At 34.8% G+C, this 18860-nt stretch overlaps 2 protein-coding genes across 3 annotated transcripts in view; both read left to right on the top strand.

Moving 5' to 3' along the window:
* The first annotated feature begins 1566 nt into the window (after window positions 1-1566).
* On the top strand, window positions 1567-13072 carry meox2a (mesenchyme homeobox 2a). The gene is made up of 4 exons (XM_042739834.1): window positions 1567-1651; window positions 3706-4670; window positions 8925-9097; window positions 12092-13072. Exons 2-4 carry the CDS (start codon window positions 4157-4159, stop codon window positions 12311-12313), a joined length of 909 nt encoding a protein of 302 aa, XP_042595768.1. The 5' UTR covers window positions 1567-1651; window positions 3706-4156; the 3' UTR covers window positions 12314-13072.
* A 2269-nt stretch (window positions 13073-15341) lies between these two features.
* The window catches only part of agmo (alkylglycerol monooxygenase), a 29635-nt gene continuing 26116 nt past the window's right edge, over window positions 15342-18860 (top strand). For both annotated transcript variants that reach the window (XM_042739832.1, XM_042739833.1), the window contains exon 1: window positions 15342-15617. In XM_042739832.1, coding sequence (XP_042595766.1) covers window positions 15495-15617 — 123 coding nt within the window. In that variant the 5' untranslated portion in view covers window positions 15342-15494. The remainder of the gene's footprint in view (window positions 15618-18860) is intronic.

The following is an 18860-nucleotide window of genomic DNA, read 5'->3' as shown; positions in this document are numbered from 1 at the left end:
TTTTAGGGCACTGTACTCAAGAACACCTTAAAGATGTTATTTATTTATTTATTAATTTATTAGGAAAAGGATATTTAAATTCCATTTTAATTAAAATCAGATATATTTGTATGATTTTCAACAAAAGCTAGGGGTACAAAAGTGCCATATTTTTTTTTCTTTAAGTGATTTTAAGGAGGCACAGAAAACAACTGAGTATTGCATTTATAATCTCAGATTATTTGTGTGTTTTGTTTTAAATAAAAATATTAATTAAAAAAATAAGATGTTAATATTCAAATGTAATTAAATAAAATCAGAAATAAAATTATATGATTTTCAACAAAGGTAAGGGTACAAAAGTACCTTTTATTTATTTATTTATATTTATTTATTAGAAAGTGATATTTAAATTCCATTTTCCAACAAAAGCTATGGGTACAAAAGTACCATATTTCTTTTTCTCGTAAGTTTTTGTTGTGCTTAAGGACACTTTAGAGAGGCACAGAAAACAACTGCACATTGCATTTATAATATCAGATTATTTATTTATTTAGTTCAATTTAAATAGAAATATTTATAAAAACAAGATGTTTGAATTCAAATGTATTTAAATAAAATATATTCATATGATTTTCAACAAAGGTAGGGGTGCAAAAGTAAATTCATTCATGAATTCCTTCATTTATTTATTTACTTGGAATTTTAATTTAGTTCACAATCATTTCAAGTTGAATTTTAAATACCAAAATAAATAAATGCATAAACTGGAGAATAAAACATTTTAACTGGACAACATCCTAGCAAACACTTGTCTTTAATTGACAGAGGACAGACTTCTTTGTGAAACTCTGTCAGGACTGAGTGATTATGAGAATCATGTCAGTGTGGCAAAATTGTCCAACAGATGTTTTTGAGAATTTGACATCAAATATTTCAGAGCGCAATGACACTATAACTGTGTATCCACATAATCAATTCCATCTCTAAGCTATTTGCATTGTACTGCTGCACATCTTATTCAGTGGAATTTACAGTTGGCAAATGTTTAGTGCTGTCAAACGATTAATCACATCCAAAATAAAAGTTTTTGTTTGCATAATATATTTGTGTGTTCTGTGTATATTTATAATATATATATAAATATGTGAACTTTTTTTTAATAACTGGACATAAGATACACTTTTCCTTATTCAATAATATAAAGTTAAACCTAAAATATTTTTGATAGTAAAATTAGGCAGATCATTATATTACTGCAGATCTAGATAAAGGCTGATATTTTCCATGTGCTTTGATGCAGAAATATTGAATGTGTTTGTTTTTCATATAACTGCATATAACTGTGTCCTCTCTATAACTCCATTTAAGTTGAATTGACTTTTGTGCTTTAGGAAGAGAGTAGAACCCAGAGAACTACTGAATCCCAAATCATTTATTTTGAATAATTATAAATTGTATTTATTTAGTTCATATTTTTTTCAGAATTTGTTCAAAGGTTTTTGAAATGGAATGTTACAGACCAAGATTTTTAAAAAAAAGTTGTTTAAACTGTACAAATGGATTTTTTTTATTTATTTATTTTAGGTTTAACAATGCAAAATGGAAATCTCGTCGCGGAAGCTACTGAAGTTTGATTTGTTCTTTGAAGACTCAATATATCGCACTGTTGGTAATGTATCTGATTTTTTTTTTCTCATGCTCCCTCTCTCTTTCCTTCTATTATGTGTCTTCCTCTGCAACTCTTTTCTAATTGTCTCCTTAAAAGTGAAAAAAAAAAAAAACTGCTTCGTGTGAGATGTGATCAGGCCTCAGTAAATCATGCCACGGGGCACCGCTGTGAGCAAGAAGGCATGACGGATAGCGAAAGAGAGAAACCGCCTATGAAAACAAACCTTGTGTGAACAGCATCCAGATCCATCCTGATAATTTGGCTAATAAGCAGGATAAACAGAGAGTTTGTGTTACTCACCCGAGACGTCGGCGGTGTGACATGGTGCTTTGAGAGATGAGAATGACCGTCTCTCGTCTGGTCCGCTCTCTCTAAATAAGGCCCTGACTCCACACTCTTTTCCCCATCTGCTAAAGCTATTTCCCCCAACAAGGCATCTGATTTCCTCTCCTTCTTTTACCCGTGAGCAGGGAAAGGCCCTGCTCTGTGTGCCGTTGCACCGCATCTGTCTCTGTGGTGAAACCTTTGGGACATCTTGAATGGTGATGCTGTTATAGTTCTGCTGGAGCAGTGTGGGCCGCGATGAGCACTGTTACTCTGATTAAAACAATGATACACTACCATGAGCGCAAATTATAGATAATGTATATTCCATAAAGAAACTTTTATTTGATTTAAGTGAGAAGTTATTAAGTGTATATGGTATATACTGTTGGATTATAGACTGCACAAGTACTGTATGTGTATACACATCTACATGTGTGTATACTCTGCCCATAAAACAATTATACATTTTGAACACGTTTTAAACTAGTTTAGCAAATTAATATAATTATGCATGTATCTGCCATTTTTGACAAAAAAAAAATTATATATATATATGTATATTGTATAGTGTGTGTGTGTGTATGTGTATAAATAATGTTGTTTTATAATAGTGTATGTGTAGAATAATGTGTATGTGTAGACAGTATTTTTCACTCAGAAATTGCTAGTAAATTTCACAAACAAAATGGCAAGTAACAAATGACACTGAAGAAGAGAAAAGTATTTTCTTGTAAAATATGTTACAATAATCTGTTATTTACAATTTCGAAAAATATTGTTTTACAGTGTATACTACTATTCTAAAGTTTGGGGTCAGTTTGTCAGCAAGAGTTTTCTTTTTAATAATGCTGAATAAAATATGTTTTTATTCAGCAAGGTTGCATTTAATTGATTTAAGGTTATTGCAAAGACATTTATAATGTTACAAAATATTTATATTTTCAAATTAATGCTGTTTTTGAATTTTATATTCATTAAAGAAAAGTCTTCTGTTTCCATAGAAATATAAAGGAGCACAGCTTTGTCATCACAGTTTAAAATATATTTTAATTTGTTACATTATTTCACATGGTTGTTTTTCTGTGTTTTTGATCAAATAAATGCAGATTTTGGTGAGCATAAAACAACATAAAAAAGTCAAAAATTAAAAAAAATGTAAGCGTCCCCAGATTTTTAAATAATAAATTATTAACATAATCACATTTAATTAGAATTATTCAGAATTTAATAAAGTAGAAAATTTTCTACTTTAGTATATTATATATACATATATATATATATATATATATATATATATATATATATATATATATATATATATATATATATATATATATATATATATAAAAACATGAGTAGTTACTGTAAAAAAAAAAAAAAAATCATTTATACTTGGTGGTTGTTGTAGGTGGTTTGTCGATTGTCGATGGACTGCACAAAAAGCATGACAGCACTACTTGTTCAGTCAAACTTCCAATAGAAGAAGATTTACAGCTTAGTGGCTTCTAGCACTGATCTCCTCTCCTCTAAATCATCCTCACAAATGAGGAGAAAGTGCTGAAGATCAACAACCCATTAACACTTTAAACCCCTCTCAGTTGTTACGACCTTCTCAACCAATTTGCCTTTTGTCTTTTGGGAGAAAAAGAAAAAAATAATATTTTTGAACACAAATCACAAAAAGGGCCGAACTGAAAATCTGCCTGTTATTTTCTGTCATGTTTTAGATGTATGGAGCTGCAGGGCTGGACTGGCTCGCTTCAGTGGACAGTTGTGGTGGGGTTCTGTGACCCAGCCTCCCTCTCATGTTACGGCCCTATTTATAACATCTCCCACCCCTCCTTCAGTCCCAACCCATTGCCCAAAAGCCCGGCCACTGTTAGGAAGCACCTTTCCCTCTCAGCTGGGCCGCAGTCTGCGCTAGACTGTCAACTGAGATCCAGCTCTCATCATCATCATCAGCTGCACTGCCTGGCAACTCTCGATCGCAACGTGCATGGGATTATCACACACACACACACACACACACGTGTACAGACACATTTTTTCCTTTTCCTTCATTTTCGTCTTTTTTTTAAAGGAGACACTGTTTGAAGTGAGAAGCAACGGAGTGTTTTGTGTTTCTGCCGTTTGGGAAGTTTTCTTGTTGTGGTTTTTGTTCCACTGGCGGCTGGTTTGATGCATGCGATGGATCACACGCTGTTCGGCTGTTTGCGCAGCCCTCATGCCCCTCCGCAGGCCCTGCACCCCGCCTTCGCCCTTCACGGTCGCTCCGAGCACCTCTCCTCTTACTCTGACCTCTCCACCTCCTCTCCTTCTTCTACCTGCATCGTGAGCGGTTACCCAGGTGAGGATGGGGGACTGTTTGGGGGACACGGGCACCAGAGAGGGCCACCCATGTCCCAGCAGCATCATCATCATGTACCCCAACCGCAGCAGACCGGATGGCACATACCGCAGACCGCCAGCGCCTCTCCAGCCAGCACCCGTCTAGGACTGGGCATCTCGGCCCCTGATTCAAGATCTTCAGATATGGGCCCCGGGGGCCCCAGCCTCTGTGCAAGCACACCAAGCCTCGGAGGAGGGGTGCCCTCAGGTGCCTCCTGTGTTCCTGGAGGGGATTTCGGACGTCATACGATGTCTCCGGCTGAGGCGGAGAAAAGGAATAACAAACGAAGAAGTGACAGTTCTGGTAAGAAACAAGCTCATTTTTATTTTAAACTCATTTATCCTTAGATTAAAAGCAAAGGATCTAATCTGAACAAGTAATTTTTCATAAAAAGTCATATACTGTAGGAGTGTCATATTGTTTGAAATTACATTTGTCAAATCTAATTATATGTTGTAGGTGTGTGTGTATATAGATAGATAGAATTATTTAAATTAAAATGGTAAATATATAATTACTTTTTAAATATTATATCAATACATGTAACATTTAAAAATACACTATATATATATATATATATATATATATATATATATATATATATATATATATATATATTCTCCAAATATTAGCTATAATGTATATTTTATTTTCCAAATATTATATTAAAATTATATACTAATAAATGTTTTATTTATATTTATATATGATGTTTACATAAAATAAATTATCTATAAATTATAGAAAAATTATAAATAAAATTGACTTTCTTTTGGAAGTTGATATTTTCTTAATGTTTTCTGGAATATCACTTCTTTTGTCATCGAATTTTTTTAGTCCCCATTAAACACAAAAGGTTCCTCTTAAAACATCAAAGTTTGTTTTATTGTAACTGAAAACAGAATTGAATAAGTCATAGTGCATTTTAAAAGCCTTCACTATCAGACTGAGTGTAGTGCTAGTGTTTTCGGAAAAGATTCTTCAATGCAGTGTTCGGAAATGTGGAGCCGTGTTTTTTTGCGCGAGAGTTTTGTAGGTGTTGGCTGACACGCACAGAAGCAATTATTTTGGCTAGCAGAGGGCAGATTATAACTCTTGTGTGGGCATTTAACTGCACGCATGATTCACGTTCAGTCTCATCTGTTTCATCTCATCACTTTTCTGGCAAGCAGAAAATAACGCTTGTGGTAAAGTAACTAATGCCATGGCCTGAGAGAGAGAACGGGGACGCCTGTGTTGGCATTTAACACAAAAAGCCGAACATTAGATGACAGGAGTGCTATGAGCAGCTTTCTCTTTGAATATAATTTGTTTGTACATTGGAGTCGGAATGGGAATATACTGTTACTTTATTTTTAGTTTAGCTGATGAGTAAAACATACAGGGAGATATGAAGTAAACTGAAGAGTTTTCGGTTCACTGCAAAAGAAGCTGGTTCAATCTGATGGGCATCTTCAATTTGTTTTGTCTGGAATAGTTGCTACTACTGTTAAAAAATCAATTTAACACTGCATTAAATGGATCATAAAATGTATTTTTACGATCTTGTTACTTCAAAGGGAACTAGTTTCTGCCCTTTAAAACAAAGTTCAGGTCCACACAAGAGGCACAGCCCTGCAGATGTTGATTTATTCTCATTTGCGCCAACCCAAAATTAACATAATATAAATATACTTATTTCACTGCTGGAAAGGTCTAACAAAAGTAGATGACTCCACACTAGTTTATACACATATGCATGTATAAAAAATGTATTATTCATATTGTTTATGTATATTCTTCAGCAGTCAAATTCTGTCTCAATTTTCAGCATGTGACATTTATGAATTACACATACAAGCTGTCAGATGTGTTTTTCCTAAGATATCAAACACATTACAGTGTTGACAGTGCAAGTGAGATTTACAAATAAATATAGAGTAATAACCATGTTATAGCAAATTAATATTGTTTCAAGGGTTGTTTTGCCCCAAACATGTATTGCATTTCTGCAAATGTAATTCTCATAGATATGTATTGTGGGTTTAAACAGTGTTGTTCTATTTTGAGCATTGTAGATTTCAAAACGTATTTAAATGTACAAATTAAGTTATTAAAACGTTTCAGTATTCTTTCTATTAGTGTAAACTGTCACACAACTTGATGGATGAATAAAAGTCTCTGCTTCATAGAATGATTTTATAATGAGCATCATTCAGTGCAACAAGGGATAATTTAATAATCAAAATGTGGACATCTTAAGAAATATTGTTTGATTTATTCAAAGCATATGTGGCTGTTCAAATGAAACAGCACATGCCTGGTTTGGATAGAAGACAGCAGCCTAGCGTGTATTTTGTCATGTGGGTTTGCGTGATATTCATTTTGGTTTCTTTTTTTCCCACCAATATAGCTCGGCTTCAGCGTGTGTAACTAGAATATTAAAGTAGATGTCTAAATTTTCATTGTAGCTGTAGTTTTTAAAATCATCTTTGAAAGCTCAGGCCATCCTGCTCCTTTTTTTCCCAGTGCTTTGCTTTTTTTAAAGAAGAGTTAAAAGTTAAGGCGCAGGCCTAATTGCTGTGGTGTAACCGCCGTGTCGGGAAGCCGGGAAAAGTTGCTTTAACTCAGAGCAGCTCTGTTCGTGAAACGCTGCTCGTGTTGGTTTTTCTCACTCCACAATGGCTGCGTTTAGCCCGCAATAAACGTGCCTTTCTGCGCTTGTTTTAATCAGACCCGCATTCAGCCGAACTCTTTTTTTTTATGACTCAAATTCACAGAAATTTTTGCTAAAACTAGGTACAATCAGGGTCGTCACAGTTAACATTTTGTCGCTAGAAATCACGTGATGATTATTTGTTCAAAGGAGAGACACCATAGAGTGCAACTTCTATGTTAAACTACCTACAATATCATCATTGCATAAACTCTACGTCCTTGTCAGCCTCTGCAAATCCCAACCTGTAAATAATACTGTTAAATAACACATCTAGCATGTGTTTATAGCCACCATGATGTAGCTGACAGCCGCGATTTGACACTTCATTTGAACTTCCACCTATAGTGAGATCTTCAAGGTGATGGGTATATTAAAATTGAAATCGTTTAAAATTCTTCTCCCTTTTTAACTTGAAGTTCTCTCTAACTGTTTTCAAAACATTGTTCTGTTTGTTGTAATATCCGACCAGCCTGACACAGCAGAAGTGACTCAACCAATAACGGGTGTTTATGGGCGGGGCTATCTGTTTGGATGACCAATAGCAGTTGAGAGGGGTTGTTGGGGAAAATCTGTTTGATAACAGTTTAAAAGGCATAGATCAACCAAAAAAGAAAAAAGTATTAATTTAGTTTCTATTGTCTGTGTAATACAAAAGAAGATATTTTGAACAATGTTTTAACTCTTTTGTTTGTACAATAAAAGTAAGTGGGGTCCAAAATACATATGTCTCCACTAAAGAAAGAAAGTCATACAATTTTGGAACACCATGACAATGAGTACATTTAACACAATAGTAATTTTTGGGTGAACTTTCCATTTAAAACATGATATTACAAAGTATTTTACCATTGGAAAAACATAAAAAAAAATTGATGTATTTGAAATGTCATGCTGATTTCTGTTGAAATGGCAAAGCAACTTGCGGATGGGGTCTCATTAAATCTGACTCTTATTTACAGCTGGGTTTTGAATTGGTAGTTGGATTAGAACACCCCCTCCACACCCCAAGATAAATGAACCCAAAAGCCTGATGTGCCCTTTGAAAGTGAGTCACAGCAAGATGAAGGCACACGTCTCTCAAAAAAGAATAAAATTTCCTTCCTCCAATGTCAAAACAACAGAAGTGCATGTGTCTTTGGTAGAATGGATTGCAGGTCTAATTTGACATTTCCTCACTGACCTTTAATGTTTCCCATTCAAGATTTGACTTGACGTAATTGAGCTCTAGCAATAACCGCATGTAATTGTATATACATGCGCTTTTATGCGTTCATGTTCTGTCGCTCCAAAAAACATCTGAAAGTAAGGAAAGCAATTCGCCGTAATTGACAGCGCAAGAGCACGGGAGGGAATAAGAAACACTCCACTGAGATTTGTTGTGAGTTGGCAGCTTGAGTGGAAGGCGCTCGTAAAATTTTGAGGTAAATAAACTAAGGAAATATATTTTTACACATCCTCCAGTACTGTTTTGTTCCATATTAAAACTACAAGGGTTGCGGATTCCATTAACAGTAAGGCGAATTAAGTCTTTGAAAAGTGTTCTGGTGAGCGCCAACTCATTGTGAGAATCTATAGAGCGGTTTATGAAAACTCACGGCTGAGGTTGACTTTTACAAACAGCTGGCATGAACAATTGCAGCATCGTAAAAGATGACTGGCACTATTCCTCTGCTTTCCTTTATGATATTTCTGGGATTTCAACCCAGCAGAGATTGTATTTAATTGGAACGACTGCATTGATTGGGTTTCAAAGACCGTTTTGTTGTGGAAATGTGACGTTGATGCTGCTCTTCACAAGTTTTTGCGACCGTTTCTGACTGTTGGAAATTGTTTCTTCAATTCTTGCTTTTTCTTTTCAGAGTCCCAAGATGGGAATTACAAATCGGATGTGAGCAACAAGCCAAGGAAGGAGCGGACAGCGTTCACCAAAGAGCAGATTCGAGAACTGGAGGCAGAATTCGCCCATCACAACTATTTGACCCGACTGAGGCGGTACGAAATCGCCGTAAACCTGGATCTCACGGAAAGGCAGGTGAGATGACTGACCGCGACCTCGTACCGGTTCATCAATCATTCTGTCAGAAGCTACCGCTGTTTTTTTTTTCCGGGTTTAGTGCTGTTCTATCCAGCTGTGGTTATGGAGTGGGACTATTGTATTCCAGATGTTTCTGGAAGATCTCTTTTTGGCTGTAGTCAAGTAACGGGAGAGGCGAAGGAAGTTCTGTCCGCTAAGGCACTTCCGCCTTGCCGCTCCGTCTTACAAATCGGTCTCTACATGGGAAGGTGCTTCCTACAGCCATATGTGAAATAAATAGCACATGACGCTTTATTTGGTGCCATAGAAATATGGGTTGTTGTAACTATTTGATGTTTTAACCAAACAACTATGTAATCTTATTAAACCATTGAAGTTTATTGACTTTTACATACATAAAGAGATGACATAATGCGTGCTGTTTTTGGAATTACATCATTGGCAGGTCATTCTGGCTTTATTCGAAACACCATTCATAACATTTTTTTTTTTTTAATTGCTCAATGAGCCATGCAGTTTCTTTAATTAATAATATCTCCAAAACGTCACAGTATTTTAGATTACAAATGTGTTTCTAGAACTTCCTGTTTGATCAGACTTTGCAGTTTTCCAAGGATCCCACAAGGATGTGACATCTGTGGCCTTAAATTATGCTACATTCTCTGGGGATACATTCCCAAGGCTTAGAATTAAAAACCTTGCCACACGACAAGTAAGCAAATCCGTCTCCTGCAATGTGATCCCTGTGTGAACCTGCTGGAGTTCTGGATCTTTGTGGCAGGAGTAGTACTATGACTGTAGAGCCACCACCATTTTGCACATGTAAAATGGTTACTAATCATAATAATAATATTGCAGAGCCTAATTAAAACAACTATCTTTGATTAAATTTATTACAGCCCCTGCAAGACAGCACTGCATTGATATTCCTAAATGTTTTAGGGGTTTATATTTAAACTCCTTCAGTTAATTAAGTCTGAACTACATGACTACTTAAGAATTCAGTCTTATTTTTTATTTATAATTAATAATACATTTTTATTTAATTATTATTATTATTTTTTTTTTCTTCACATTTTGAAGAAATTACCATTGACTTATATTGATAGACTGTTCAGCTTTTAAAATCTAATATTCCTCAATGATTAGAATAGAAGTTCTATGGTTAATTTAGTCTGAACATTCAAATTCCGTTCAAACTTGTATTTATTTATTTATACAGTTTATATCTGTTCTTTTTATTTATTTGTAACTTTTTTTTAAATAAATTTTAAATTAAAGTGTGAAATATTCCCATAGACTTATACTGATCCTTAAGAATTAAACTCCAATTCATTCAGTATGAACTGCTTAACACACAAACTGTTTAAACTTTATTTATTTATCAGATTATAATTCATACATTTACGTATATATATAAATAACTTTTTAATTTTTGAGACGAATTCATCGTCATTGGCTTTTTTGCATGCTTGACTTTTTTTTCTTGCATCAGTTTAACCATATGGCCGTCTTGCCGCTGCAAAGACAGTGTCGTGTTGTTTTGATTCTCATATCCAACCAAGAGAGGTCAAGATGTGTGCTTAGTTTTATGACAACTGCAGAGTGTCTCTGATTTCATTTACACTGAACCAGACTTCAACTTTAAGTTTTTCCCAATGCTGCCATGCAAGTGATGTTTTTTGTTGTTGTTTTTTGAAAATCCATATCTAGTTCTATATTTTGTTTGTCTTTGTCTAATGACATGCATGCACTAACCTGTAAGCAGTGGCATACTCAGTGTTTTCAGGCTGAGAGAAGAATTGCAAACGCTGCAGTTATATTTTAAGGGTGCAGTCTTACTGTGCTGACAGTAATGAACTTGGGTGGCCAATTGAATAGTGTTCTAGTAGACTTGAAACATGTCTTGAAACATTAGCTGAACAAATCATTTTGTATGTAATTTAAAAAACATTAAAATGTGCCTTTGAACTTATGTTTGATAACCATTTGAAAAAAAAAAAAAAAGTTCAGTTTACATTGATTTGGGCCTGGTATTACTCAAGTCTGATTCCGTATGAAGAATTCTGGTCCATTCCATAAGACTATCTATAACATTATACCCCTCCAGAAATAAATTTTATTGTATAGTGGCCACTGAAAGCCATTGATAGCCATTTGGGAAAAATACTTCAAATGACATAATTTTGCTGATTTTAGCCTGGTATTCCTCATGTCTGATTGCGTATGAAGAATTCCAGTCCATTTCATGTGACTATCTACAATATTATACCCCTCCAGAAATAAATTTTACTGTATGGTGGCCCGGTCCCCCAGCGAGCCTTACTTGCACTGCAGTGACCATTTAAGAAACAGCTAAATCATCATTCTGGGAACGTAAATACTGGCTCTGACTGAACTCGCAAGGAAAAGACAGAAACGTCTGATGCCACAAAACAGATGGGCTCCAATTATTGCTGATCTGGAAATAGCTGCCAAATACGTGCATTGAAAGCCATGTTATATTTCCAACTTCTTCAGAGAAACACAATTCCAAACTTTGTGAATCATGCCTTAGAATAGCAGGGCGGTCAACTGATCGCATGGCTCTTTTGCACCTGATCGAGGGATATTAGCTTACTGGAGTTTGGTGAGTCATGGCCTGATCCACCTCTCCAATCACTCTGCCAAAAAAACACAGTAAACAGATCATCTGCACAAACTAGCGAACATACACACTAAATTGCTGAAGACAAATTACACTCTTAACAAAATAAATAAATAAAGGTTCCAAAATGTTTTTCCCTATGTAAGCACCAATTTGGGTTCCCAAAGAACCTTCCATGGAACATTCCAAACTCCCATAAAGAACTTTTTAATAACCATTTCCCACTATTAAGAACCATTTGTGGAATGGAAAGGTTCCATGGATGTTTAAGTTTCTTCATGGAACCATACAGTAGATGTAAATTATTAGAACATGGTAACTCATGTTGTCTTTCTTTCCCACAAGTTAAAGTGTGGTTTCAGAACAGACGGATGAAGTGGAAGCGAGTTAAAGGAGGCCAACAGGGGGCGGTAGCGAGAGAAAAAGAGCTTGTGAATGTGAAGAAGGGAACACTGCTTCCTTCTGAGTTTTCGGGAATTCCCGGACTCCACCATACACCGGACTTGCTTATCAACAATGAGGACAGCCACGACAGCGACCAGAGCTCTGAGCATGCTCACTTATGATACAAACAGATCCCTTTTGCCTTTCGATGCTTATCTGGAGTTATGTTATGTTAGGGATTATGTTACGTATGGACTGAAAGTACACAAAGACCATATGTGCCAATGAGGAGGCACCTATCAGGACAGTTCCTGTGACGCCTCAGAGTAGTGACAGTGTAAAAATGTACACAGGACTGATGTGTTGTTGTGCATTTGGATGATACAGAATATGTGCGATACCCTGGCATCAATTTTCACAAAAAAAGGTGCCTTGCTTGTTTGACAGAATTTGTTGACATTTTTGAAAGGTGCTGTAAGTCATTTTAAAATCCTGCCTGTCAGCAAAGCCGAATATTATCCCAGATTTGTGTAGCTCTTCACAGAGCCTAGGGACTTCTGTCAGGTTGCATGGATATTTTCTGCATGCTATTCCATAAAATAATCACTTACAGCACCATTAAAGTACCCCTCTACTGCTCTTTACTTGAAAGACAGAATCTAGCAGTCCAATCTGGCCCAACAACATTCCATTCTGATCTTGCATTGAAAAGGTGTAAGTTTTAGTTTGCACTGTCAATTTCTGTGCCTTAATTGATTTCTACTGTATGTTTTTGTACAATGTTGATGTCATCCGAATAATGATCAATCAAGCGTGCCTTCAAAAACATTTCAGATGATATTATGTCATGTAAATATAAGCATTCATATTTTGCAAAAATCTGACAGCTGTATCATTTGCACACAATACCACATGCTTCAACAATAAATTTTCATATGTTGCTTGGTATGATTTTTTTTTTTTTAAACGAAAATGAATCTTTCTTTGAGGTCAGCTAATGAAAGACACTGCTTGAAGAATGATTTGAGGCTTTTGACTACAGTTTCAGGCCAGCTGATGGAATTGCCACCCATTTGGTTTTCTAGGACAATTTGGTTGTGAATTTTGTGATTTATTTATTTATACTTACTTATTTCTTTTAGTAGCATTGCTAAGATTGGGTTGAACTGTGGGGTGGTTTTATAGGACATTTTGGGATAAAAAATATAAAACACTTTCATTGAAAAATGTATAAATAATATTAAAAAAATAATAATTAATAATAATATTAAATAATGTATTAAATAATATTAAAAAAAATACATTATATACACCATTATGTATATATTTACAATTAGTATACATTTTATACACTTAAAATTAGAAATTCAAAATTATATGGGTAAATTAAAATTTATTTCAGAAGAATACTGAAATATAAAATTGTGGCCTGGCTGAGGAAGCAGAAAACACATGCCTATTGTTGCTGCCTGTATCTGATTATTGAAATCTTATAAGTTCCCTGTACTTATTCCAACACAGTTTTCTTAAAACAGATGGATTTTAAGTTATGATAAATTGATAATCTTAACATAATTATCTTAATTTAATGTGAAGACATCTGCCTTTAGTAGTGAATAATCTTGAAAGATTTGTTAAGTAGTAGTTAGAATTTGTGTCGCATGACTTGAGTCACTTTGCATCTACTTTTATGCTGATGCTGAGCAACAGGGACCTCTATACAGAAGCTAAAATTCTGGGCCTTAATTGCACGTAATTTGGACTGGACCTTCTGCACTGATACACAACCGTTGTTGTGTATTCAGCTGTGAGTCTAATCATCAAGACCAACCCTCAGCACCTTCACGCCGTAAGCTGAATGTTTCTATAGAGAAATCCAGTGAGGGTCTGCGACTCATCACCATGATTATGAGATGAATATATGCTAAGGCTGAGCGAGGAGCTTACATGAATAAGTTATTAAGGAAGGGGCAGGGGAATATGCTAAATTCAGCTTCTCCTCCAGGCAGGGTCAGGACTTCTGCCTTAATTCTGAGAGGTGGGTGAGCAAACGGATCATATTCTATTACAAAATCAGGTCTGAAATATTGTTATGGTCCGTTCTCGCTGTCGCCACAGAGTGAGCCTGCATTCTAATTCGTAATGCAAGCCAGGAGAATCAAGACACGTTTGCTCACAAGGACCAGTGATTCTGAGGGTCCTGCCAAAAGAATCAGTTGTAGCTTCAACTGCTTTTGACGGAAGAAACCACAAAAAGATATTTTGTTTGAATGTTTTTGTATCACCAAGGAGATTTCTGGAACTCCCTGCACAATGGAATAGAGAGGTCACACACAAAGTCATGCTACTCTCTGTTTCACATCAAAGCCTTTTACTGCCCTTTGACTTCTTAGGTTCTTTCTCCTGGACAGGAAAAGCTACATTGTTTTAAATACAGTCCAAGCCAAAAACAGCAGCAGACACTACAAGCTTTTCCAAAATATGTGTTCATTTACAGTTTGCTGCTGTGGCCTTAAAGGGATTCACATATGACAGGCCTCTGTCTTTCTATATTTATAAAAATTAAATTATTTATAATAAAATTATTTAAAACTATAAGAATAAAAATGTGATAACATTGAGTATTTGCTGTCCATTAATGTAAATTCTCAAGGAAAAAAGCATACTTTTAGTATTTAAAAACATACTATTGAATCAGTTTTTCATATTGTACAGGTACTGAATGTCCTTTAATGTCTTTATATACAGTATTGTTTACTGTCCCTTGCAAATGTATTTATTTATTTATTTATTTATTTATTCATTTACTTATTTTGATGAACTTATTTTTATGCATGGTTATATTGTTCATGTACTCATTATTTAAAAAAAAAAAAAAAAAATGAAGGATCATGTGCCATATGAAAGAGTTTAAGTTTAAGTTAAAGTTACTGTAGCCATACTTGATTAATGTTGGCTACTTAAAGTTTACTTAAGATGGGATAGGTAATGTGTGAAGAAAACTAAGAGGAATCAAGGTCAACTTTGTATTATGTGTTGTCATTTAGTTTAGTAATTTTGTGAAATTATGCAAAAAGTGCCAATATTATTATGTATATTATATTCTATATATTATCTATATTTATCTAATCGCTCAGTTTGCTATGCGTTTCTGAAATAAAAATAAAAGCAGGCCTACAGGTCGATTTATTATCAAGTTCTTGTCGTGTGTCATGTGATCACGACGTCTCTCTTCATGTCGTGAAGTTTAGAGTTGCAGACTCTTGTAGGTGTTCATAAACGCCCATCTGTTTAATCCGGAAGTGCGAGGAGCCACTGATCTATACTGTAGTCTCAATTTTTTTTAGCACATTTACAAACGCAATGGCACAAGTAGAAGTAAACAACGTGACTGTTTCTCAGGGGGTTCGTATGCTGTTCAGTCTCATGACTCCTAATGAATCATCATTCGCGACTGTTCAAGAGGTGCCCACATATGTCAGTCAGGTAAGTGTGACGTCATTACCGCGTTCATGGGGGATTTAGGAAAACAACGACGAGATTATACACAGATTTATACTAAACGAGCTACGCTGTTTAACAACAACAACAACAACAACAACAACAACAGCACACTCTCACTCAACAGAGAGAGCTTGCATGAGGTGTTTACGTGTTTTTGTCCCCATTCCTGTTTCAGCACGCATAGCAACATTGTTTGTGTTCAAAATGTACAAGGATACCTTAGAAACTGTGCAGAAGTGCAACAGAAATGAAGTGTTACCCTGGACCACAAAAGCAGTCATAATGGTATTTTTTTTTTTTTTTTAAATCGAGCTTTATACATCATCTGAAAGCTGAATAAATAATCTTTCCATTGATGTATGTATGTATGTATGTTTGTTAGGATAGGACAATATTTGACCGAGATAAAACTATTTGAAAATCTGGAACTTGAGGATGCAAAAAAATCTAAGTATTGAGAGAAGTGTCTTTAAAGTTGTCCAAATGAAGTTCTTAGCAATGCATATTGCTAATCAAAAATTATGTATTCATATATTTACAGTAGGAAATTTACAAAATATCTTCATGGAACATGATCTTTACTTAATATACTAATAATTTTGACCCATACAATGTATTGTTGGATATTTATACAAATATACATGTGCTACTTATGACTGGTTTTGTGGTCCAGGGTCACACACAAACACACACACATATATATAAATACATATATGTGTGTCTATACAGTATAAAGCAGGTTTCATAATATGGTCAGTATATTATTGTAAACAAAACATCTGTAATCATGATTGCTTCAGGGTTTCGTCAGTATTATTACTACTGCACTAACAAACGCTGTCAAGTACTTTGACATGATGATCTTTTTGACTTTATTGGCTACTCCACCCATGTTTTCTAACATCACGTCTGACACCACAGGTTTAAATGATGCCGTAATTGCATATTGTACCTTTAATTGTGCGGTTTCTTCATTTTCATTAACGTGCAAAACAGTGAGCATCATGCCTGCGACAATTGGAAAATAAGTCTGCCACCTGTTTAGGTTTTTAATCCCTACAGCGGGGAGCTCGCTCTTTACATTTTAACAGACCCATATGTGTGTTTTTTGGTTTGGCTGCACTCAAATCAACACATGTTTGTTATTTGAGGTAAAACACTCACGTTTTTACAGGCCTCCATAAACACATGAATAGAGAAATTGCAATTAACCACACAGCAGGGATCCTAATTGTTGTAATTCTGTCACAAACACACACTTGTTAAATTGCCTCGCTCACCATTCCTGCAGAATTTTATTTGAAGTTTCTGTCTCTTTATGTGTGTGGGTGAGACAATAGAAATTCTCTTGTGTTTTCTTGTCTTGGTCAATACATGAATTTCTGCTTCTACATTCTAGATTTTTTTCTCATAAGTTTGAATTTGGAGTATAATTAAAAAGCTGTCATTCAGACTGTCCACATATCACAGATAGACGATAAAAGCAAAGTTGAAACAATAAAATCTCAATAAAAAGTGTGTATTTGAAATTTGTATGAAGTTGAATTGACAGTACATTTAACATTTTTTTTAGAAATCATTTTCTGTATTTGCATATTTTTTTGTGTTTAAAGTTACATGAACCGTCCAGAATCTGACCAAGACATTTGAAGAAAAAACCTAAAATACTAACATCTGCTTCACAAATGTCATTTTTTTTCATGTGAGATCTGAGTCCACAATTAAGCTTTATATACAACTATTAAGAGCCCCTCAGCATTTTTTGCAAGCTTGAAATATGTTACTTCAGGGCTAATAGCTGTTTTCATTTTTCTTAAAAAAAAAAATAAAATGCTAAAACAAAAGTTTCTCAAAACTTTGAAATTGAAGTTCACATATTCCTATAGTTTACTTGTTGCAAACAGCATAGTTCACTGAAGTTAAATATCTAATTAGGTTGAATTTCATATGCACAAACTTCAGTTTCTAGTTTTTAGAAGTAGGTTTCATAGTACTAGCAGCTAGAGCTTTGCTGCAGTCCGCAGCCAGATGTGTCCAGGTTTGCGTGTGATAGAGGTTCCCAAGTGGTCTATCCTGCCTCAGTTCACTTGTACACACACACACACACACACACACACACACACACATATAAGCACATATCCCGTTCCACCTGTAGATCTACTCTATACTGTCGTGTCCCCCCACACTCTCTCAGTTCAGCGTGCGTGTGTTTGCATGTGAGAAAGCGAGTCTCGGGTTTCACACTGCAAAGAGTGACCCAGAGTACTGCCAGCACCACATCTGTTAAGTTTTTAATTGGTCTTTTGTGATTTGCCCCAGGTTTTGATGGGTAATCCAAGTTTAAGAAATCCTGAAAAACTTCCTTTACATCCAAATCTTTAAAGATAAAGCTTGCTGGTAAATTATAAAATATTACATAAGTTTAAAGAGTCTAACTCGAGTGGAACCTTCCAATTCCAAATGCTCAAATCCAGCACATGCTTTGCATTGAAATGTATGCATTTGGCAGACACTTTTATCCAGCTTGCGTTACATTGGGTTTACATTATTAGGAATGCACAGTTCAGTATATTTTCTATGTTTGTTATTTTATTGGTTGATTTGTTTTGTTGTTTTTATTTTGGTTTGTTTTTTGTTTTTTAATCTGTTCAGTTTTAGTATTTAATTATTTTTAGTTATAAATTATATTTTTGAAATTAATTCTAAGTAATTTTTATATAATATATGAAATTGTCTAAAATTAAATTAAAATTAAATACTATGTATGTACAGGCTATAAATTGTTTATATAGAAATAAATAAATTATAAAACATACATTTGTACATTTTGTCACTTATCCCTGAATCGAACCCATGACCTTGGTGTTGCTAGCACCATGCTGTACAGCTTTAATTGCAGGAATGTTTTTAATGCATGTAGGCAATATAGAATTTTAATATTTGATATTTATTGGTCATCGGCCACAACATGAAAATAATTATCATCTTAAAAATTCTGGTCCGTATCAATCCCTCCTTATATGTTAATAGTTCATGCATTCTAGGGAATTGAACCCATGACTTTGTTACAGAACAACTCCACATACTTACACAAAGGAAGGACATTATTTGCTAACAGATGCCTAGTGTGTTGAATATTTATGCTTAGTTTGACATGCACTTTTAGGGCTGTTACATTTGCAAAACTTGACTCAATCTTTTATATTAAGATGCAGCCTTTAAACA

Source organism: Cyprinus carpio, chromosome B15 (assembly GCF_018340385.1).
Source record: "Cyprinus carpio isolate SPL01 chromosome B15, ASM1834038v1, whole genome shotgun sequence".
NCBI classification, from domain to species: Eukaryota; Metazoa; Chordata; class Actinopteri; order Cypriniformes; family Cyprinidae; genus Cyprinus; species Cyprinus carpio.
The sequence above is the reverse complement of the archived record's forward strand: the minus strand, read 5'-3'. Positions and strand labels throughout refer to the sequence as shown.